The sequence below is a fragment of the Halichoerus grypus genome, chromosome 1, assembly GCF_964656455.1.
Source record: "Halichoerus grypus chromosome 1, mHalGry1.hap1.1, whole genome shotgun sequence".
Taxonomy (NCBI): Eukaryota; Metazoa; Chordata; class Mammalia; order Carnivora; family Phocidae; genus Halichoerus; species Halichoerus grypus.
This window is the reverse complement of record NC_135712.1, coordinates 172,933,342-172,957,370: the sequence shown is the minus strand read 5'-3', so window position 1 is coordinate 172,957,370 and position 24,029 is coordinate 172,933,342. Positions and strand designations below refer to the sequence as shown.

General features: G+C 36.6%; 1 protein-coding gene across 4 annotated transcripts in view; it reads left to right on the top strand.

Annotated features, from left to right (window-relative positions):
* Positions 1–24,029, top strand: part of CNTN4 (contactin 4) — a 913,259-nt gene that overhangs the window by 665,301 nt on the left and 223,929 nt on the right. For all 4 annotated transcript variants that reach the window (XM_078075924.1, XM_078075918.1, XM_078075913.1 and 1 more), the window contains exon 6: positions 18,419–18,514. In XM_078075924.1, coding sequence (XP_077932050.1) covers positions 18,419–18,514 — 96 coding nt within the window. The remainder of the gene's footprint in view (positions 1–18,418; positions 18,515–24,029) is intronic.

Here is a 24,029-nt window from a genome sequence, read left to right as displayed (position 1 = left end):
CTCAGACTTTTGAAAATTACTTTTCTTATCCTTTCATTAATCACAGAAATAGCTGGAGAAAAGAATAGGATGTTTTGTTCTCACTATAGAATTGTTGGTTAATATTTTCTTGACAATTAAGATATTTAAAGTCTTAAGAAATTAAGTTTGTGTTTGTTTTATTCTTTTAAATTAAATCCAAGCACATTTCAGTTAGGTTACATACTTGGTTTTTGACCCCAAAAAAGGGACCTAAACTACAATATAACTTGAACATCTGAATTTGGTAACTTTCATCCTCTTTCCTTATTGCAGTTCTTAGTAAAATGGAATTATTGAGAGATGTCTTTTATAGGATTATATTTGGAGATACTCTAGAAACCACACATGGAAACTTGAGGAATTCATCAGTAAGGCTGACATGAATTTGAGGATTCTTAAAGCCAATCAAGTAGAATCTTTTGGCCTTCCCTAATCTAAAAATACCACTTGATTAAATTCACTTTTCAATATCCCTTTTAATTCCATATTATGGTCTTTAATACACCCTTATTTCTCTGAGAAAAAAATGGAAATGAAAAGCTGAAATCTAAAAATAAAATCCATACTTAATACACAAGCTAAATATACCCCCAAGTTTTCTCATTGCTACATTAATTCAATGAAATCTAATTTAGGCTAGTACCACTGTTCTGAATAAAGATGAATTAAGTATTACCAGTTCACATTGTGTTTCAGCTTCTTTCTTTAAGACTTATCAGAAGAAATGTTAATTGCTTAAGTCCTTACAAAATATTGAGTGTTCTTTAAAGTTTTCTGGAAGAAAGATTAAATGAAGGGTACAAATTACTTTGCATTTAATTTTGGCTTCATCCTATTCTGTTGCTATACCCCCAAAGTATTTGTTCTGACTTCATACTACTCTGTAAGACTTAACTTTCCCAAATCTAGATACTATTATGTTGTTCAACATATCATACCCACTCCATACCTAAATTCTTACTATAGCCCTTGCTTATATTATTGATCCCCAAATTGGTGAACTCTGGTTCTACAGGATATTATTAAAGGTACCTCTAAAGTGTACAGAACTCACATAAGTTTAGGAAATGATGGGTTAAACAAAGTTAAACAAGTTTCTTTACTGTTGGATTTTTTCTGCAGTACGAATGTGAATCTCTAAGAGGTCATTATGTTGTTGTTTTTTTAACTTTTGCAAATAGATCGCAAAATATTTTACAAGCAGTTCTATTTAGTAAGATTACTGTGTGGAAAACCAAATGCAGGTCTAGGCTGTTAGCAATCTCTACAGGATGACCCTTATCTACCTTTCTAGTTTCATGTCTCTTATTTTTGTGCAGACACCTTTTGGCCATTTGGTGACCATGCTACATATTTTTAATGCCTCTTGATCATTGTGTGTGCTGTCCCTTGTCAGCCTTAAAAATTAAGCAAGAGAGGTTATCAAGCAGCAAATGAGTTTATTCAGGAATAGAAGAGGAATCACAATCAGGATGCAAACTGCAGTGAACCATAGGCAAGTCCAGAGAACAAAGGGGGAGAATATCCTTTTATGAAGGAAAGGAGAAAGTTGGGAGGGGTTGTTTTGAAAAAAAGTTCACTGGAGAAATATCGGAGTTCAGAGTGTTGGCAGCTTGTCATTGGTGGAATGCAGTCAAAGTGGTAGCTGTTTCTCCATGGCTGCAGGTGAGAGAGAGCATCTTGCTGTTGCTGGGCAAAAAGGAAATCTTACTTCTTCCTGCTGAACTATGCAAGGTGCAACAGTAATAGTGCATGAGAGCTCCCTGTTCATTGCTTCTTGACTCCATTTGGAATGAGGTTTCCTTTATTCATTTTCACACTCTCATCCTGGCATTCTTTCCTCTCTTTTTTCTCCTCTTGAAATCTTATTTTTTGACACCAAGTCTGCATATTATATACTATTATATTTTTTTCCTGCAGGAAAACTATTTTGCTTTCTCCTTGGTATTCCCGTAAGTACTTTGTTTATACATGTGCTAAAGCCCTTGCCATTGTCTGTTTTGAATCAGGTAATTGTCCACATCTCTCTACAAGATGGGGAACTCTTCAAAGCAGTGGCTTGTTTTAATTTACCTTTACAAATATTTTGATTCTTAACACTCCACCAGGCATGTAATGGGCAGTCATTCTGGTCGAACAGAACTGAGTTGACTAACCACAAAACCTTAAATCAAACTATGTCACTCTTCTGCTCAAAAACCTGTAGTGTTGGGCGCCTGGGTGGCTCAGTTGGTTAAGCGACTGCCTTCGGCTCAGGTCATGATCCTGGAGTCCCGGGATCGAGTCCCACATCGGGCTCCCTGCTCGGCAGGGAGTCTGCTTCTCCCTCTGACCCTCCTCCCTCTCATGCTCTCTGTCTCTCATTCTCTCTATCACAAATAAATAAAATCTTAAAAAAAAAAAAAAAACCTGTAGTGTCGCCATTTATACTCAGAATAGGAGCCAAAGACTTTACAGGGGTCCACAAAGCCCCAAACAGTCACTCATTCTCCCTGCCCCAAGACCTCCTTGACTCCATCTCTTAACTGCTCTCTTCCTCGTCCGTTCCACTCCAGTTAAAATGGGCTCCTAGTGTTCCTCATAGGATGGTTCCCCCTAAGCACTCACTGGGTCAAATCTTTTACCTCTTTCAAGTCTTTGCTCTGATGTCACCAAACTCCTCAGACTTACCCTGAACCCGTTATCTAAAATTGCAGCCGTCCTTCCAGCTCTCCCAGTCTCTCTTACTATGCTCTATTTTTTGCATTTCCCACAGCTTCACTACCTTCTAACATACTTAGCAATTAAAATTTATCATGTTTTTTATTTTCCTACCTCACCTGGCCACATGTAAATTCTGCAATGGCAGGGATACTTGTCTGATTTGTTTATTGTTGTGTCCCAAACCCCTAAAACAGGGTCTGATGAATATTAGGCATTTCATAAACATGTTAAAAGAATTGAATAAATGAGTATGATATTCATCCCATTTTCTACTACAATGAATTTGTGATGTCTGCTTGTCACAATATATTCATACAGAATTTAGTAAGATCGGGGTAGTTTTTATTAGCTTTTCTTATTGAAAAATTGTTCTCTGCACTTCAACTCATTCAAGCTGTGAAGGCAGTAAAACATTGCATCAATTAAAATATTCCAATTAACACTAATCAGGAAGAGCAATATTAATAACACAGCTGAACTGGGTTGTTGAAATTTCGTAGCCTCACATATCACTCCAGGCACAGCATGTCAATTTCAAAAGGTAATTTTTGTTCCCTTTCATGAATTTTGGTAAAATAATAAAGACCTTCAGAAGAGAAGGAGAAAGCATTAAAAAAAAGTGGGTCTCTATTTTAAAATGCTCTGGTTCTGCTCTTCAATCCAAAATAACATTGCTTTCATCATCATCATGGTTAAGAACAACACTTCATGGCATGTCCACTCATCAGAACATTGAGATAGATTTTGGGAGCCTAAGAAGTGTGAAATGGCATTCTTGCCCTCAAGGAATTTGCAATCTCCACCAAAAGTGTTTTAGAGTCTAGGCTCAGATCATTTACTTATTATTTTCAGCTTTATTGAGATATAATTGATATAACATTGTGTAAGTTTAAGGTGTCAATGTGTTGATTTGATACCTTTATATATAGCAAAATGATGACTACCATAGCTTTAGCTAACACCTCCATCCGATCACATGCTTACCATTTCTTTTTTTTGCAAAGAAAACGTTTAAGATCTACTCTCTTAGCAACTTTCAACAATCTAATACATTATTGCTAACTATAATCACCATGCTGTATATTAGATCCCCAGAACTTGCTTGTCTTAAAACTGGAAGTTTATAGCCTTTAACCAACATCTCCCTATTTCACCCACCTTCCAGCCCCTGGTAACCACCATCCTACTTGGTTTGTATGAGTTTGGCCTTTCTACGTTCCACATATGTGTGATATCAAATAGTATTTGTCTTTCTCTTACTTATTTCATTTAGCATAATGCTCCAAGGTTAATCCATGTTGTCACACATGGCAGGATTTCCTTCTTTCTCATGACTGAAAAATATTCCATTGTATATATATATACATACATATATGTATCACATCTTCATTCATCTGTTGACAGACACTTAGGAAATGAAAATAGAATCTCCAGTTGATATCTGTACTCCCATGTTTATTGGAGCATTATTCACAATAGTCAAGATATGGAACCAACCATATAATTTACTTATTGAAGGTTTAACTTTGAACAAATCTCTTAACTTTTCTGAATTTCAAATGTTGCCCTTCTATATAGAGCAGTGAGTACTTAATGCCATCACTGTCTACTTTACAGAGATGCTTTCATAATCAGATGCATTATTATGAGTAATTTCTCTTTTAATTTTTAAAAATAAGGAGTATACAAATTTATAGAGACAGAAAGTAGAATGGTGGTTGCCAGAGGCTAGGGGCAGGAGGAGTAGGGAATGGGAGGTTATTGTTTAACAGGTACAATTTCAGTTTTACCAGATAAAAAGAGTTATGGAAATAGATGGTGATGATAGTAGCACAACATTAATAATTTATTAAATACCACTGAACTATACACTTAAAAATATTTAAAATGGGAAATATTATATCATGTGTGTTTTACCATAATAAAAAAATGGGAAAAAATGCACACCCCAAGGAGTCCATTTTGAAGAACTACATTCATTTGGGTATGTAGTTCAGGTGGCTTTGATAATTAAGATGGTCCAAAAATTCGGGCGCCTGGGTGGCTCAGTTGGTTAAGCGACTGCCTTTGGCTCAGGTCATGATCCTGGAGTCCCTGGATCGAGTCCCGCATCGGGCTCCCTGCTCGGCAGGGAGTCTGCTTCGTCCTCTGACCCTCCCCCCTCTCATGTGTTCTCTCTCTCTCATTCTCTCTCTCTCAAATAAATAAATAAAATCTTAAAAAAAAAAAAAAGATGGTCCCAAAATTCATGAAAACTCAACAGAAATAAAGCAGTTTTTTAAAGTACTATAAAAATATAAGGAAACATATCATTGATCTAGTTGCTACTATTATTACTACTATGTCTAATAGTTTTGTTGTCATTGTTATTGCTAAACTCTTACTGTTATTACTGTCATTATCATCATCATCATCTTCTTCATAATCGTATATTACCTGAAGCATGGTCTAGGGAATAAATTTTTTATATCATCCAAATTTAAATTCTGTGTATAATACTGAATATTTAACTATGACATTTACTGAATGCCAGCAAAGTGCCCAGTCTGGAGCTAGATGCTGGGTGTAGATTGAGGATCTCTGAAATGTATCGATAACCCCCAAATCAGTATTCTTAGCACCTTTATTGTCCTCCATGAACATGTGCTGAACAGCAAAATATTTGAGCCTTTCTATACACTTTCTCTGATGAAGTCGAATGAAGTGACGTTCTGCCTTCTTGTTTCAGCTCTCATACTATAAACAAATGTCCTTTTAGCAATCTCCTTATTGCTGTGGGTTTTTTTGCATTTTTGTGTTCTTTTTTGGTAATTTCATTGTTTAAAATAGCCCAAAGTGTAATGCTGGAGTTCAGTCTAGTGTTCCTAAGTGCTAGAAGCCTGTGATGTGCCTTATGGAAAAAAAGTATGTGTGATAGATAAGCTTCATTCAGGCATGAGTTAGACTGCTCTTGGGTATGAGTTAGTGTTAATGAATCAAGGTTATATATAGTAAAGGTCCAAAATACCTTCATTAACTTACCCAACTACACACACACACATTTCAGGGACATTTAAAAATGTCTCTGTCCTTTGCCCTGTTCTGTAGAATCCTGATAATGGTGGCTTCATATACAGTGTTTAAAGAAGTCTGTGGAAATTTGAGCGCCACAACAAGGTTTGATGTGTGGAATTTCTTGGTTCAGAAGAGCAACAAGGGTCACGTTGGATTCTTCTGGAAACTCCAGCAGATAAGTAATGAGGCAGAGACATCAGAATGGAAAATGACCCCAGGAGTAACACTGCAAAGATGGAAAGATGAGAGGCCAGTGCTGACATGCAAGATGAGGCTGTAGCTGGAGATGAGCTTGTGTCATATTTTTTTAAAACAAGAGTACCAGGAATTTCAATGGTTGGCACAGTCGATTTGAGTAACTGAACGTGCTTGATGCTAAAGAACCCAGTGTCACCTTGCAGTAGAATGAGGCTGCCTGTGTGCATTGACCTGCATTAAAAAAAGTGGGGAGAATGAACAGTCCTGCAACAGGGAAGGAGAGGAGCCAAGTCATGTGTGCTGACATAAATTAAACCCAAGATCCAATTCTCTTGGTACTTATACACTTTGATTCATCATCTGTGCAGATGGAATGTTGACTGGATGATTTACCCCCAACAAAAAGTACTTCCTTTCATCTCCCATAGCACTTCCTCTCTACAGCTCCGCAGCATTGATTACCTCCTTTATACCTTGCAATGGAATTATTTATGTGTCTGTCTAACGTAGATTGTAAACTTCTTGAGGTCAGGGACCATGTTTGATTTGCCTTCATATTCTCCGCACCATCTACCACATATGACATAATAATATTTATGGGGAGGAGGAAGGATGAGGAAAGGAGCTCAGACTGAAAAAAGGATGGTGTTATGGAATAAATGTTTGTGTCTCTCTAAAATTCATATGTTGAAATCCTAACCCCTAATGTGATAGCAATAAGAGGTGGAGTCTTTGGGACGTGATTAGGTCATGAGGGTCGAGCCCCCATGAATGAGATTAATACCTTTATAAGAAGAGACAGAGAGAGCTTCCTCTCTCTCCATTCTCCACCATGGGAGGATACAATGAGGAGACGGCCATTTGCAAATCAGGGAGCAGACCTTCAGCAGACACCAGCTCTGCCAGCACCTTAATCTTGGACTTCTCAGTCTCCCAAACTGTGAGAAATCAATGTTTGTTGTTTGAGCCACCCAGTCTGTGTGTATTTGTTATAGCAGCCCAAACACACTAAGGCATTAAGATCATCCCAGCTCTGAAATTCTCTGGCTCTGTAGGATTTCTGAGACAGAAAACAGTAGCATTGTCTAAAGCAGCACATAAATTATCATAGTACTGGTTTGGTGATTGTCTTCTTTTAGGAAATCAGGATATATTTAGTATGCCTGCTCATTTGTTTCTGCCATTTCTTCAGTTATTTAGTTATTTCTAGTTTTATGTTTGTTTTTGCTGGGGAACTGTGTTCAACTTTTAGATACAAAATAAAAATATTTATTAGGCTTCTCAGATGTTACTTGTATTAGGTGACTTCAACTTCAGTTATAAATAAGAACATACGAAACTAAATCGAGACTGCTGTGCCACTTGGCACTACTTTGCACCCTTCTTGGCATTCTCTGTGGGGGCCAAGAGCTGAGTTGGCAGAAGGAGAGTGATTTATTCCTTCACATTTGGAAGTAGGAAGGGAAGTTAAAAGATTCTACTTTTACATGATCTTCCTCTTTTAAAAGTTCATACCAACATTACTTATTCTATTTTTTCCTATGTTTTCCTAACTTAGGTTCCTCTAGCCCCTATCACCAGACACTAAGTGTGATTTATTTATTTTGCTTATGGTCATTTTGTCCACTTTAGCCTCTTTGAGAGGAGAATTTTTTTTTTGTTCAATAATATATCCCCTGTGCCTATAATAGTAGCTGACATATAATAAGTGCTCATCTTAAACATATTGTAAGTATTGATTGACTCTGTATTAGTTTGCATCTCCCTTAACAGTGCATTTAAAAGCAAGAGGCTTGAGTGATGGCATTTCCAAAAATCAGCAGGTTTACCACACTGCAGCCTTATCTCTGATTTCTCTCTGTGAAATCAGCATCTATAGCAAATTCTAAATAGATGATGAATAAACACATAGCTTACATGTATATTTGATGATGGTTTTATTTTCAAAACTGTAATGAGATAAAAATATATGGTTGAAGTTGCCAAAGCAACTTAAATTCAACATAAATAACAGCTGCTCTTCATCTGGGAATTTCATTTATATACAGAACTTTTATTTTATGCCCTTAACTTTTTTTAAGGAGTATACTAGATACAGCTAATTCAGCATCCAGTATCCCAAGATATGTTTTATACTCAAAGAAGAGAAAGAAAAAGGGCAGAGAAGTACACTTTTTGAGCCAGTGATTAAACAAACCTGTTAGTTCCAATAGCTTTGATTTCCCCAAAGTAACTATATGGCAAAGCATGTCCAATTTTTTAGAAGCAGTGACTATATGAAGACTGGTATTTTTCTTTATGAGTCACCATTCCCTGTTTTATTGTGTCAAAAATCCTAAACTAAGTATGTAGTGAGGACTCTTCGATTTGCTTTTAAAGCAAAACTTTATTTCAGAGCATAGAGTGTTGGGAAAAACTGATAAAGTATGCCTCTCCCTTTAAAGTTAACAGTCAGTGTAATTTCTTCCCAAGCTCCTTGGGAAATATGCCTACTTTTTTGGGTAGAAATAAGAGAACATTTAAATATATGAGCACCTACCTAGTTTCATTTATGAGCAGGAAGTGAGAAACTGCCCCTCTTTCTTAGAGATTGTACCCACTGCCACTCAGTGCTAGGCATACTTGAAGGTGAATTCATTGCTCAGGCTTGTATCCCTAAAAGGTTAACAAAACAAAAGATATGGAATGAAAAAGTTTGAGATGAAAAGATTTCTTTTACTTTAAAGCACAGTGTTTTCACAACCAATTGTGTGGCTGGTTGATTTGTGGTCTCTAGGGTTTGATCATGATCTGTGGCCCATATATCTCCATTTAGTAATATCTTCCCAAGGTTTTTCCTAGAGATTACTGACTTTACAATGGCCTCCTGATACATTCCTTTTCAGCATTTCTTCAGAGGATATTTATTCTAGTATTAGTTGAATGTATTTGATTTGCCCTCTAGGGTTGCCCATTTTTTAAGAAGACTGGTACAATGAATTACAACTTGCTAATTTTAATTTTCAGAGGGGAGAAGAAAAGGCTATGCAGCAAAAGTACAAAATGAAGAATCATGTTTCTTTCTGTCAAAACTGTAATGATCGTAAGTCTCTCAACATACAGAATTCTTACACTAGATGAAAAACAGATAATTGTATGATATATCACTGACTAACTGATAGCCCTGATCACAAATAACAGACCCATGCAATTTGCATAATGTTGTTTGATATTTTAATCATCTTGGGCATTTCCTGAGCCTCGGGGGTCAGCGGGTGGGAGGGTATTTCTTGTACCAAGCAGTGAATTTATTTCATACCCTGATTGTATTTCAGTCTTAGTGAGTGTATCTCTAAGCTTTCATATTTAGGTGTGGTAGGTGGCTCGACTCCTACAGCCAAGGTGTTGGGAAATGGTCTGTCATGTGGACAAATACAAGAAAGTTCACGCTAGGCCAAGTCTTGCTGACTTAGTGTGTGAAACAGGAGGGAGAGCAGTGCTCAACAAATACGAATTAAGTACCTACTATGTATCAAACACTGCTTGGGGCACTGTGCTGCAGACTGATAAAGACTGAAAAGATTCCTGCCACAGTGAGCCTTTATCTTGGGTAGGGAGAGGGGGCGTTGGGGAGACAATAAACCAAGTAGCATATAAGCAAACAAAGTCATTTGCAGATGCTGGCGATGATTGCTGTGTAAGACATCATAAAGAGGTGATGTGATGGAAAGTGTCTGGAGCCAGGTGGTGGTCTACTTGAGATAAACCCTCAGAAAAGGCTACTCTGAGGAGGTGACATTTGAATTGAGTCCTGAGGGATGGGAATGATGAGCCAAAAGATGAGTCAAGTGCATTTCAAACAAAGGAACAGCAAGTTCAAAGGTCTTAAAAAAAGGATTAGCCTTAAAATGTTTGAAGAACAGAAAGCAAAACATGTTTATTATGGTTTAAATAAGGAAGGTAGAAAATAACAGGAAATGGGACTGGGTACATAGGCGGGGACCAGATTTCAAAGGGCCTTTGTAGAATACAGTGAAGATTTCATATTTTATTTAAAATTTACTAGGCCAAATGCTTTTCTGAAACCTTTGTTTCTGTTTGTGTTGTGTAAACATGAAACCAAAGATAGGGAATGCAGCTGCCTAACCATTGACACTCCTGAGTCAGGATGATATGCGAAAAGAGATGAGCTCCTGTGGAGAAAAATGCTGGTAATAATAGCTTGTATTTTAGAGCACCTGTCTCCAAAGGAGAACAACATTATTTATGTTGCCATATCACACTAATCACAGTAACCTTGTGAGTTAGATAGGTTCAGGTTTTTATGGAACACATGGAGAAACTCAAACATTTTAAATTGAGTTGTTCTTTGACTTATTAAGTAACACAAAGGTCTAGATAAAATAGAATATGCCAAAAAAGTGTAGAAAGAGAAAAAAACTAATATGAGAAATAAAAAGAGCTACTAGGAGAGAGTCATACACTTAACAGAGCAAAGGGCAGCAAAGCAACCTTTATTTTCTCGAAAAGTCAAGAAAATAATAGTAGAGGGATGAAAAAGCGAAAGTCTCAAATAGTCAACCAGACAACAAGTATGGTTTCATTTTTTAAATTTAATTCTGTGTAGAAAGAGGCTGAGTACTTCTGGATTAGGTAAACCTGGATTATAATTCATTCTCTTCCTTGTACTATATCTTTGATCTTCGGTGTTAACTTGGGTGTTTCTTTGTATAAAATGGATTAATAATAATACTTTATAGAGTTGTTGCAAGAATTAAATGAATGAACACATGAAAAGTGAGAAATTGAGTTCTTTATGGAAGCTAGTTAAAACTGGCATTCCACTGTGTTGTTGTTGTTTGCTAATGAGTTAGAATTTAAAAAAGTGATTAATTTCCCAAGCAGTCCACAGAAGCCTCCTTAACACATACACACATTTTAAGTTCTTGCCTAGGTTTTGTTGCTGGAAACAAAAAATGATGTAGTAATGTGGTGAAAGGGAAAGAGGAGCATAACCTCCTCTTTTGCAAAATGCAAGATTGCTGACCCCAGGCAAATTTGTCTTTGACAATCTCTACACACCTTTCCTCATCCTGTTTTTTAGGTCATTAATTTCTTTTTGAGCTTTCTCAGCCCTATTTTACCCTCCCCATTACTTCATAGATAACATTTTCTTTTGTTTCTTCTTTGGTTAATCAAAACTCCCATTCGAAGAATCCCTACTGCTCTTATTTACTTATTAAGAGGAAGCAATCTGATTGGATTAATTCACTCTTCACTGTAAATGACTACTTGCAAGGTAATGCATTTATAGCTATTTATGGTTTTAAAGTGTAATTTCTGTAATTCCGAAGTAATCCCTAAATTATAGAGTTTTCATCTGGCATGACTAAAGAGGGTAAGAAAAAAATTCAGATACTTGGTGGGAGAACATTGTGTTGTCATATTCAGTACCTGGAAGAGCTCCCACAGGCTCTTCCTTTGTACTTGGAAATAAGTGTTCTGAGAATTTTCATAGGGATGTCCATAGTAGCAGCATTAGGACTATGAAAGAATAAGGTCATAAGCCAGTTCTATGAATGAGTCATTTGTAAATTGAGTGTACGTTAACTTAGAAATATTAATAAAGCCCTTTTTATCTATACAAAGATCTCCAGGAAAGAGAGTTGCTTTACTTTTCAATGTCAGATCGCCACCTCGAATCAGATTTTGGTCCCTTACTTTAGACTGCCAACAAATTAGGATATTTAATATCAGATATTTAGCATAGACATACATTTTTCTTTTGTTTTGTTTTACTTAGTTGTTAGAGAAATAAGATACCTGACATCAATACTTGGAATAAAAGAGGAACTCAAAAAATATTTGCTGAAGATTGGATTAACAAATGGGCAAGTTAACGACATAAGGAAAAGCAAGATAATGACAAGCGTATCTATCAATATTTTATAATCATATATACATATATTTCAATTTCCATTTATAGCTATTCTATTTCCATCTGGTATACAGTGTGAACTTCCAAAACTTTAAGTTCAATGAGTAAATTTATATAATCAGTAAATAATATAATGTTTCATAATTTACTTCTGTTTCAAACATCATATGTCTGCATCCATTGTAGAAGATAAATAAACATCAGGTTTTTGCTGTTTTATGAAAATATTTTCCACCTTTACATTAAAAAGTAACACAAACTTCCTCAGATCATATCATCATAAGAAAAAGTTCTTAAGGAAAATTGTCTGAATCCATTATATGTGAGTGTATCTTAATTGTAAGTCATATAAAGAATACAGTCCATTCTCTGGAAAGGATAAGGTAGCCTGCTTACTTCAGCTCCTGTCTAGACTTAAAAACACAATTAAGATTAACAAAAAAAGATCTGTTTTAAGCCCTATTAGCATTTTTTGCCATGGCACGATTGACTTGACCACTCTAGTGTTACCTTATCTGGTGGAAGTTTGGACTCATGGGCTTTCCCCCAGTAAGTCACTTTCTGTACAGTTTCCTTTGATGGCAAGAAATGATAATGGTATTGTTAACATCTATAGGCTACTGACTTTGCATCAGACAGTATGTAAATACTTCATATGCATGATCTTTATCTTTAAAGAGCTCTATGAGATAAGGATTATTATCCTAATATTAGAGATGAAGAAACTGAAGTTCTAGGAAATTAAATAACTCACCTACCACCATCATACAGAAAGAAAGTAAGAGTACCAGATTTGTACTCAGGTCCTTCTGACTACAAAGCCAGTGTGTTAAACCATTATGCAATTCATTCTCTTGCTGTATATTCTCACTGGGAAACCCAATCAACCATGCCAGTTTCACTAATGGTTTCTTCTTTCTTCCTGAGTGGAAAGGATGTAAAAGATGCAGCTTTGCAATGCCTAAGGTTTTATAAATTTAGACTTGTTTTCAGTAGGAGTCTCTAGAATTCAAGAAACCATGCAAATGTGCATCCACAAATGCATACACTCAGGGAACAAATGGCAAAGAGTAAAGACATAATTTTAAATATGCTGCATGATAATCAGCTTTTAAAGTTATGCTCCAAAAATAGCTCTTTAAAAAAAAAATAAATGGTGCAATCATCATTATGGAAATCGTATTGTAACAAATGTATTGCTTGACCATTTTTCCAAGCTGATATTGATTTCCTTATTGATTGCTACTTTCAAAATTGGAGGAAGCAATAACAAAGGAAACTGGTGATGGAAATTTCTTGTTCTAAGGACACTCTATAAAAATTATTAGGATCCATGCCTACCCAAATCAGGAAAAAAAGTGAATTGTTGTTGTCCCTTTTTAACTTGTAGTGACTAAAAATATACTAAAAATACATGCATTGCTTGCATAGTTTACTGTTTCATTCTTCCTCTTTCCTTTTCTCCTGCTTTGTAGATTCTTAACAAACCATGATGTGTGTTGTGATCTCATTAACCTCTTCTGGCCATTTTAAAACTAAGCTTTTTTTTTTTTTTTTTTAAGATTTTATTTATTTGGGGCGCCTGGGTGGCTCAGTTAGTTAAGCGACTGCCTTCGGCTCAGGTCATGATCCTGGAGTCCCTGGATCGAGTCCCACATCGGGCTCCCTGCTCGGCAGGGAGTCTGCTTCTCCCTCTGACCCTCCCCCCTCTCATGTACTCGCTCTCATTCTCTCTCAAATAAATAAACAAAATCTTAAAAAAAAAAATAAAAAAAATAAAAGATTTTATTTATTTGACAGAGAGAGACACAGCGAGAGAAGGAATACAAGCAGGGGGAGTGGGAGAGGGAGAAGCAGGCTTCCCCCGTAGCAGAGAGCCTGATGTGGGGCTCGATCCCAGGACCCTGAGATCATGACCCGAGCCAAAGGCAGATGCTTAACGACTGAGCCACCCAGGCGCCCCAAACCTAAACTTCTTATACTCTGGCTTGTCCCACCCTATGAATGGCTTTAGCTCTTCCATGTTCAATGGGTAGTCCCTTAATGATGGCCTGAATATGTTACTCTTTCTTATTTACTGTTATTTCTCAAAAAAATATCTTGGGCCCTCTTGATTTTGTTTTCTCTAGAGTACCTCCAGGTTTTTATTGTAAGGTATCTCTTCCTTTCCTCTAAACATTTAATAACTTTACAGACAGGAAATATGTAGAGATTTTTCCCTCTCACTCTCTGATTTATTCTGCAGTCTGAATTCTAAGTATTCTCATATATTAAGGCCTTTTATTATTTATCACATATTGCAGCTTTAAGACCTTTGTATACTTTTACTCCCTCGGGAATTTAACTGCTAAATCATTTCCTCCATGCACTCAATACACATTCCAAGTACTATAGCATATTTTCTAATCTCATTTAAAAATGAAATGCTGATATTACATTCCATAGCAGAATAAAGGACAATTGTTTCCACAGAAAAATATGATATGAAAACACATCTGCCACAAAATTGTGCATCCCTTAGTATATGATTTCTGGAAAAAATTAGGTAAAACACTGATGAATGAAGTCAACACCAAAAAGTATAGCCATTTATTTTTTAAAAGTCTACAAACCACGTGTCAGTGAACCATATACAGAGCTGGAAAAACAAGCTGTTTTGAAAAGCCACAATACATGGATATTAATTCCTTGTCACACATATACATCATTTATTCATCCATATCTTTAGTAACTGACTGCATTGTTCAGCTACCTTCCTGACAATGCAACAATCATGCTTCTTAATGAAGTTATTTATTTTTTCTTTTTTATTGTTATGTTAATCACCATACATTACGTCATTAGTTTTTGATGTAGTGTTCCATGATTCATTGTTTACATATAACACCCAGTGCTCCATGCAGAACGTGCCCTCCTTAATACCCATCACCAGGCCAACCCATCCCCCCACCCCCCTCCCCTCTAGAACCCTCAGTTTGTTTCTCAGAGTCCATAGTCTCCCATGGTTCGTCTCCCCCTCCGATTCCCCCCCTTCATTCTTCCCCTCCTGCTATCTTCTTCTTCTTCTTCTTTTTTTTTTTTTTAAACATATAATGTATTATTTGTTTCAGAGGTACAGGTCTGTGATTCAGCAGTCTCAATGAGGTTATTTCTGATTGGTTTCTCTTTGTTCAATTTCATCCTTTTCACCTAATGTTTAAAAATCCCTACATTGAGTACTCACCCACAAGGAAAAGCAAAGGAATAGAAGATTTGGAATCAAATGTACCTACTCAATGCTTTGTGCATTGACGTGTGGATTTTCTTACATGTTCACTAAAGAGCTTAATATTCATTCATTCGGTTATTTATTTATTTTTTTATTTTGTCTCTAAGATAGTTAGTTTGAATGCTCTTTTTCACTGGCTTCGCTAAATCAGTGGGGAAGCCATAGATTCTGGTGTTTGAGAGCAGTAGCTTTAGAGGGAGACAGATATGAATTTGTATTTTTCTGACCACTTCCTAGGTGGGTGAAGATAATACTAAACATCTCTGAGCTTCACTTCTATCACCTTTAAGTTGGGAATTTAAACTATGATGGAATTAAATGAGATCTATATGAAAAGTGCTTGGCACATGGTATGACCTCAATACATTTTGCAGGTAGATGCTATTATTGCTATTAGAGCAATGGTGATGGTAAAAGAACGTTATCCATAATATATTCTGTCTTGTAACGTCTGTTGCTAACCATCATTACCTAGTACCAAGGCTTTAGAAATAAAATGACTCAGAAAAATAATGTATGTGGGAATTTGCTGAGAAAGGCCTGAGTCATGAGTATATAAGCTTCAAAAAATACCATTCACACACATAGTTCTTTGATTTCTACAATTATCATGCTGCTAGTAATTATGATCTAGATGGGTAGTTATATCTAAAAAGGCCTGTTTTGGACATGAAATTTTTCTTTAATTGTGCTTAAATGCAGTGTCCTTTGTTTAGCTTCTATAGCTCTCTAGAATTCTCTCTAGAATTCATTTACTATTTGGAACACTCTCATAAATAAAATGATTGGGTTATGATTTGCCACTGTATTACAGCATTTTTCAGTGGACAGAACAAACATATACTGAACACTAAACTTGTAGCATGACAGGCATTGTGTTTGGTCTTGTGCTTTTCAAGTATTACCTTATTTAATTGTTGCCCATGACTCTTACTTGAAAACAAAGCACATTTATTCACATTTATTTATGAGAAACTGAAGACTTGCCCAAGGACAGCAACATGGCTAATATATGGCAGAGTTGATTTCAAAGTCAAATCTGTCTAAATGCAGTCTTTTCATTCCCTATGTAAGTAGGGTTTCCCATGTGGAATTTATTTCAACTAACTACTAAGAAATATGTCTAAATATTTTCTCAAATAGCAGATTAATGTGATTAATTCTGACTGCCCAATCCTTGTAGAACTGCGTGAATTCATAAACCAAAAAGGAAGAAAGAGAAATCTAGTTTTTTAAACTAAGTAAGGTCAGTTAAAAATCATTGCATGTGTTTCTCATTTTCTTTCCCATTTCTTAATGCCCCTTCTCTAGTCATAACTTTTGCCTAGATAAGACTTGATCTCTATTATCTATCAGCCCTTAATTTTTCATGCAACTCTGAAGATTGGATGGGATGTTTGTGCAAAAACTTAGATGATGTATTCTAAGAACCTATGTGGAGAAGTGACAATTCAGAGTGATTCACTGTCACTTTTAGGGATAACAGTTTACAATATTAAACCATTTTCCATAATAAAGTTTTTTAAATCTCTCAGTTAATCTCTTTTGAAGAGCCATTTCCTTGAAAGAAAATATCATGTCTTAGTCTCACCTGATACTCTTTGGATTAAAATAATTGTATTACAGCAGAAATGTAATTCAACTTACAGTACTTTTCTGTATTGTGCTGAATATGTACATGTCCTCCAGGCACCCTGTTTCACACCTTAACTCTGACATATGTTTGGCTTTCTCTGATTAAGTGTTACCTGTCAGTCGTGCCCACTACACTCTTGGGTCCCTACAGGGCAGAAGCTATAGAGGATACAATGTTTGTGTCCTGAGCTGACAACCAAATCATGTTTAATGAAATTTTTATAAGTACTCCATTGATGAAAATAATAATGTACGATCTTAAAATTTGCATAATTCCAGAAGTTGGTAATGAAGATACGTATGTGTCTAAATTTTTTAATATCCTGACCTCTCCTTAAAGTCAAGCCTGACTGTAGAAATATCCCATTTTGTAACTGCAGGGAGCTGTGTCCTCTTTCTCCCCCTGGCTTCATCACTCATTAACATAGCCTTTAACAAACCTCATGGTGCCTCTTCTTTCTAGCCTGTAAAATGGAGATATTAATGGTAATTAGCTCATATAATTATTGTTAGGATCACTTCAGATAATTGTCATAAAATATTTACCAAAATGGCCAACATGGTGGAAATAGTCAATAAATGTCCATGTACTCTAGTGTGCATATCGAGATGGCCTTGCAACCCTGCAGAATATACTTGGCTTGGAATAATCCTCAAATCTGATAGGAGGTTATTAAATCAAATGTTTTAGATAACAAAAAAATGAAATGGTACTTAAAATACTTCTTGTTGAGAGGATTTACATTTGGGGGGACGGAAGAAAAACGATTTTTTTCAACAGTAATATGTCACTTTATTAGACATATTTTTTACATTAACTCATTTTTATTGGCAACTGCTTATTCGCTGACTCAAACTGTGATCTTTGGGTTTGTAATGTCTTATCTTTCTAACCAGACTTGACCTCCTTGACAGAGGGGAGCTTTTTTTTTTCCAAACAGAACCTTGGACAGTACCTTATAAACTTTTAAAAAATATACAAGAACTTTGAAACAATTATGTATGTGTGCTTATGTCTGTTTATATATTGTATATAATGTGTGTGTGCATATATAGGGAGAGTCATATTCTAGGTACTTATAGAGTGACACATATAATTGCATATAATAAATGGTTTGGGAAGTGAATAGAATTGAGCATCAGATAACATGAATTTACATCCTGATAATGATATTTAAATACAAAAAAGATGTTGGTGAAGTCACTTAACATAATTAAACCTTGGTTTCCTCATTTAGATATGCACTGTCCAGTAGAACTTTCTTCAGTGATGTGAATGTTCTATTTCTCTGCTATCCAATATGGTAACCACTAGCTACACATGGCTGTTGAACACAAAATGTAACTAGTATAGCTGAGGAACTGGTGTACATTTTATTTAATTTTATGTGTTTTAAATCTAACTAGACACATGTGGCAAGTAGCTCCATTACAATATAGATACAGAATCAAGGATGACAGGACAATATCATGTGAAAAGAGGCTATGCTGAATTTCCTTGGTATGGGTGATACGAAGGCTGATTTTCAGCAGAAGACTATCCTCTTTTGAAACAACTATACTATCCCATAGGATCTTAGGCCTTTTTAATTTAAACCCTTTTCCTTTATTTCCCTTAACAGATCTTGAAAACTTTAAAACAAGAACAAGAAGCACTGTATCTGTCCGTCAAGGTCAGGGGATGGTACTACTGTGTGGCCCACCAGCTCATTCAGGAGGTAAACTATAAATGCACTGAAATGTCTACACTTCATTCGCTGCTATTTTTCTTGCTGATTTTCCGCCCCACCCCCACCCCCTGGCACTAGCTAAAGGAAAAGTGTCATTTGCAGAGTTTCCCAAAGTCCCTCTGTGTCAAGGAAGAATCGTTGTCAATGCCTCCCATAATTAGGCTAGGAAAATATCAGATTCTACAAACGTTCTACCTGACTGCTATCTACCTGGCTCAAGGGGAAAGACACCTGAGTCCATTGAGATCAGAATCCTGTTGCTTGGTAAGGCAATGTAGGTAAAGTTACCAGTACTTTCTCCAACTTGATTGGTTTCAAAGCTGACGTTGCTTTATTTCATCTTGTGTTTGGTCTGGAAAAGGATAAGATCCAATCCAGGATCACTTTGTAAAGACTCATAATAACTGGATCAGTTAGGAATCCATTTGAATTATTTTTGTTTATTTTTCCAAGTTTTTATTTAAATTCCTGTTAACTAACATAGTGTAACTTAAGTTTCAGGTGTAAAATTTAGTGATTCGTCACTTACAACACCCAGTGTTCATCACAAGTGCCCTCCTTAATACTAAATTAAAAAATAAATAAATAATAAATAAATAAATAAATAAGTAACTGAAAACCCAGCTAACACAGGCTTCAACACTGGAGTTTGTGTTGTTCTCACACACATTTCCAGAGGTATGTAATCTAAAGCTGATACCACTTCTTGAAGATGTTTTCCAGGATGCAAGCCATTTCTTGCATCCTTTTCTGTAGTCCTTAACATGTGATATGGCTAGGGTACCTAGGTCCAGTCCAAACAGGAAGAAATAGAAACAGTCAAGGACCAAAGTCAAAAGTCTCCATCTTAGTTTGCCTTTGTATTATGAAAGGTTTGCTTTGCCCGAGGACTTATACCTACATGTCACTGATCACCCCCAGGGGCAAAAGAGACTGAAAAATCAAGTATTTTATACAGATCAATTTGATAGCCCTGAAAAAAAATCATAATTTTGTAATAAGGGAGACTATAGAGACATGCTGTATAGACAACTTATAATGTCTGCTAAAAAGACTAACGATGACTGAAAGGCAAATCTGACTTCCATAAAGGGCTCAGTAGTGTGGAGGTTGAATAGATAATGGTATTTATTAGGATTCCTCTAAAGCTTGAGGTAACAAGATTGATAAACTCTATTCTTGGGAATTCTGGCTAAAGTTGAATTTGCTATCTGCTATCCTTGTTATCTTAATTTTCTGTTTGGTTTAACACATGATGAAAAGAAAAAAAAAATTTTAAACTGAGAATTTGAAAACACCCTTTTATTTTTGCCCTGTATTCTAAAGTTGTAACTTTTCCTTGCTCATCTAATACCCTAGCTAACCTTTCCAGCAGGAAATAACAATTAGCAAAATAGCTAAAAGACTTGTACTCTGACATGACAAGTATAAAAAGCAGATGGAAGAGGCTAGATTGAAGACATGGAATTATTCAAGGTTCTGGTTTTTGAAGACTGGCAGAGAATCCAGATTAGATTTCAGTAGTTTGTGTTCTCAGAGATGGGTTTACTCCTTAGGGCTCCCATTTTCCCTTCAAGTTAGTATCAGAAGCATTAAATTTGGAGTCCAGGACATGAGTTCCAGTCCTGACTCTGTTTCAAATCATTATTTGATATTGAGCAAATATTTTCACTCTTCTTATCTATAAAATGAGGAGATGAAAGGAAATCTCTCAGATCCCATTTAGTTGTGTCATTACATGGTAATAACTCAATAAAGACTAAACATATTTATCCAGTAGGTTTGCATTATTGAAGCTCTGTCATTTATATGAAGAAGGCAATTAACTGGACATATACTTAGGTTAAAGTCAAGCTCACTCAGACTAACTTTTCTCTTCCTATGATGAAACTGGATCAAAATAAGAATTAAAGGTTTTGCTGATTTCTTCTGCAGTCTACCTCACAGCATTAAACTTTCATAACATGGCAGCAACTCTAAAAATTAATCTTGTAGGCATATTAAGAAACAAAGTGCCCCACCTCTCCCTGGTATGCTAGTATCTTTGGGAAAGGCAAAGCACCTGGAGTGTTGCTGTGCCGCTATGCAGTGAGACACCTGAAGACTTTCCCTTCCCGCAGAGAAATATATTAAACATTTTCATAGACATCCCCTGCAATGTGCTTGTCTCTGCTGGCAGCAGTCAGCAGCTCTGAAATCCGGTTTCTTGAGCTGTGCTGACATTCCTGACAGTCCTGATGGTGAAAGACAGGAAATAAATATTCTCATTATGGGCTTTATCAGAACTTGCATGCTCAGTAACACTGTGGGCAAGGCAGGCAAGGCAAGGAAATGTGCAAGAAAACCGAGAGGATCTTGAAGGGTGTAAGAGAGCATCTCAGACAGCCATCAGTTTGAGGCAGTGGAGTCAATGATTATCTGATAAAATCCCCCCAATTACTCAAAACCTTTCAGTGCAAACTGCACCGCAGTGATTCTCTCGTTGCTTCTCCAGGCTGTGTATCACCTGAAAGCCAGCAGAATCACCATGAGCCACTGGACATACTGAGCGTTTTAGACCCAGCATATGGTATCCCAGTTTCAATTGTAACAGATCATGCAGAGGGAAGGAAATGAGTCAGCCTTTTACTGTGTCAGTGGGATACTGAGTAATGGCGTGAAATCCATTGTAAAGGATGCTGCATGTCCTCTTTCAAAAGCTGTGCAGTCAGACCTTCTTAGGGTAACATAGAAATGAGCAACAATTAATCTGTTTTGAAAAGCATTTCAGTCGGCAGGTATATCCAGTACTTTACCAATCACTACATGTAGCATCTTTGTCATCTTTTGGTTAATAGATACGAATTCAGTTGTGATGTCATTGCATAGATTTTACTATTAAATCTTAACACAAACACCAAACAATAGAAATCACTGTGATGGGCTCTGGTTGTCCATGGTGTCCCTTCATATTAGAAATAGAGTTTATTGAGATCCAGAATTTTCTCCTTGCTTTCCATCAAATCCAAGGTCATTTGGCACCAGGAATTCATGATGCTTTACCAAGCTCTCATTAAATAGCAATAGAACCAAGGTACTTTGAGATTCTTCCTGCCACTATACTAAAATTGTATTATTCACCAGTGAATTCCTCATGAACTGTTCAAGGGAGGTTTTTGTTCTCACCTTCCTTTTATATGTCACCAAGATCCTTGCTACTCAAAATGTGGTCCCTGGGCCAGCAGCATCTGCCTCACCTGGCAGCTTGTTAAAAAGACAGTTTCAGGTTCCACCCAGAGCCTAGTGAATAAGAATTCACATTTTAATAAGATCTCCAAGTGATTCATATGCACATTACAGTTTGAGAAGCCCTGAACTATATCTATGATTCTCACACACACACCCCTCACTTCTGGCCAGTGATGGGCAGGAAGCTGAGGTATAACCAGGGCAACATGTTAAAACCATAGGTGTCCCACCACTTCCCAAGGATATTCTGATTCCACAAATCTATTGTTTTAGAGACTCTAAGGCAGCACCAGATTTAAGATGCACCCACTTTGATCACCTTCTACAAACCCAGTCCAGATTCACACTGCTGAGATAGAGGACTTTGATTTCCACATCACCCAAGCAGAAGGGTTGAGCACTTTTGTTTTAAAAGAATTTAAAATAAAATATAATCACCTCAGGATTTACCTTTACTTTGTGTATTTTTGTGGTTGTTGATAAGGGAGATGAACAACCAAGAAAAACTGGCTTTTTCTTAAGTATTTATCTTCAAAAATAGCATTTTATATCTGGCCAGCTTTTACTACATTATTATTAGTGAAAGTATGGTTTCCTAGAGTACTAAAAAGAAACCACATGATTCTGATTCTAAGATGATTTTCATTGTTACGGGTTTTACAGAAACCAGCTATAATTGTCATCATTAGATGCTTTTACACAAAACACATTCCCATTAAAGTTGGATTCTGTTCACATAGCATGAGATGCAGGGACCTTATAACAGAGCATCTGTAGAGTTCTTCATGGTGTTTATAATGTTTTAGTTTCCATTATATTATCTCTGATCCTCACAGTAATCCTTTAAGAAGTAAGGACATGTATTTCATAGATAAGGAAATCGAAGCAAAGAGATTATGTGGGGTCACACACTAATCAATGGCAGGGTCAAGAGTTATCTTTGCCTAGAACATGACCCTTTTTCTTTCCAGTTCAGGAGACAACAGTAGAAACAGGAACTGGATCCTCTATGCCAGGGGTTCTTTGGGCCCCATTCCAGATCAATTAAGTGTGCCTTTCTTGAGAGGGGTCCTCTGGCATCATTTATATTTTTAAAAGCACTGTACATGATTCTAATATGCAGCCGGGGTGGAAAATGTGTGCCCCTGCATTACAAAATCAAGTAGATCTTGTCTCAGCAGAACCTCTCTGTTTGCAAACATTTCCAGGGGCCAGGGACTTTGATTTGATCTGTACATATCCACAAATATAATAACCCTAGTGTAGTTATTTCAGCTGGGTCATTTTGTATTTACCGTGGGACAAAGGAAAAATCATGAAACTGGGACACCTACATTCCAGACCCAGATCTCCTATTACCTTACTATGTGGTCTTGGGCCACTTATGTAACTTCTCTGGGCCCTATTTGGTTTCTGTCATCCCACACATACTGTTTCTAGCATCCAGATGTCAACTTCAGGATCGGGCTCACCCAGTTTCTTAATGAATTCAAACCATGCTGACAGGTCTTGGACCTGGACTGATGTTGCTATGCTAAAATGTTTCCCTCTATGCCCAGAATAATCTTCAAGACAACCACATTTTGTCAAGCTGACAGCTCTGCCTCACCCCACTCCATGCCTTATTCCTAACCCTTGCCCCATACTCGGCTCCTATGCTTACCAGTTCAATGTACCTTCAGACTTTCAGGTGCATCTTTATTTGCTCCAAACATCAATGCATTTTACTGTAGTATAGACACTAAGTTTAGCTCTTGCCCTCATGTCTCACCCAAAGACGCACTCAGAGCCAAACCTGGGACCATAACACACTGTCCTTTGGATTTTAAGTATTGCTGACATTTAAGAGGTTTACTTATTGGGCCCCATCCATCATATCATACTCCCTGGAAAATTGACATCAGAATGGATGGATTCTAGTTTTATCACCATGTGATTTGGACAACTGGCCACTTTGCTCAAGAAGCAGTTCCTCCACTTCCAGTTTATTCCCTCTACTTTCTCTCATCCACATTTTAGGCTCCTACTCTTTCCCTATATCTTTGTTTCCAGCATAACTCCCAAATCCTTATACAGTATTCTACCCAAATGAAATTTATATTTTGTAAACCCCTCAAATACGTTGTTAGAATAAGAAAATGTAATAAATGTGGCAACGATCTGCACAGTTAAAGGCTTCCTAAAATATGTAGGAATAAATTTAACCAAGGAGGTGAAAGACCTGTACTCTGGAAACTATTAAGACATTGAAAGAAATTGAAGCACAAACAAATGG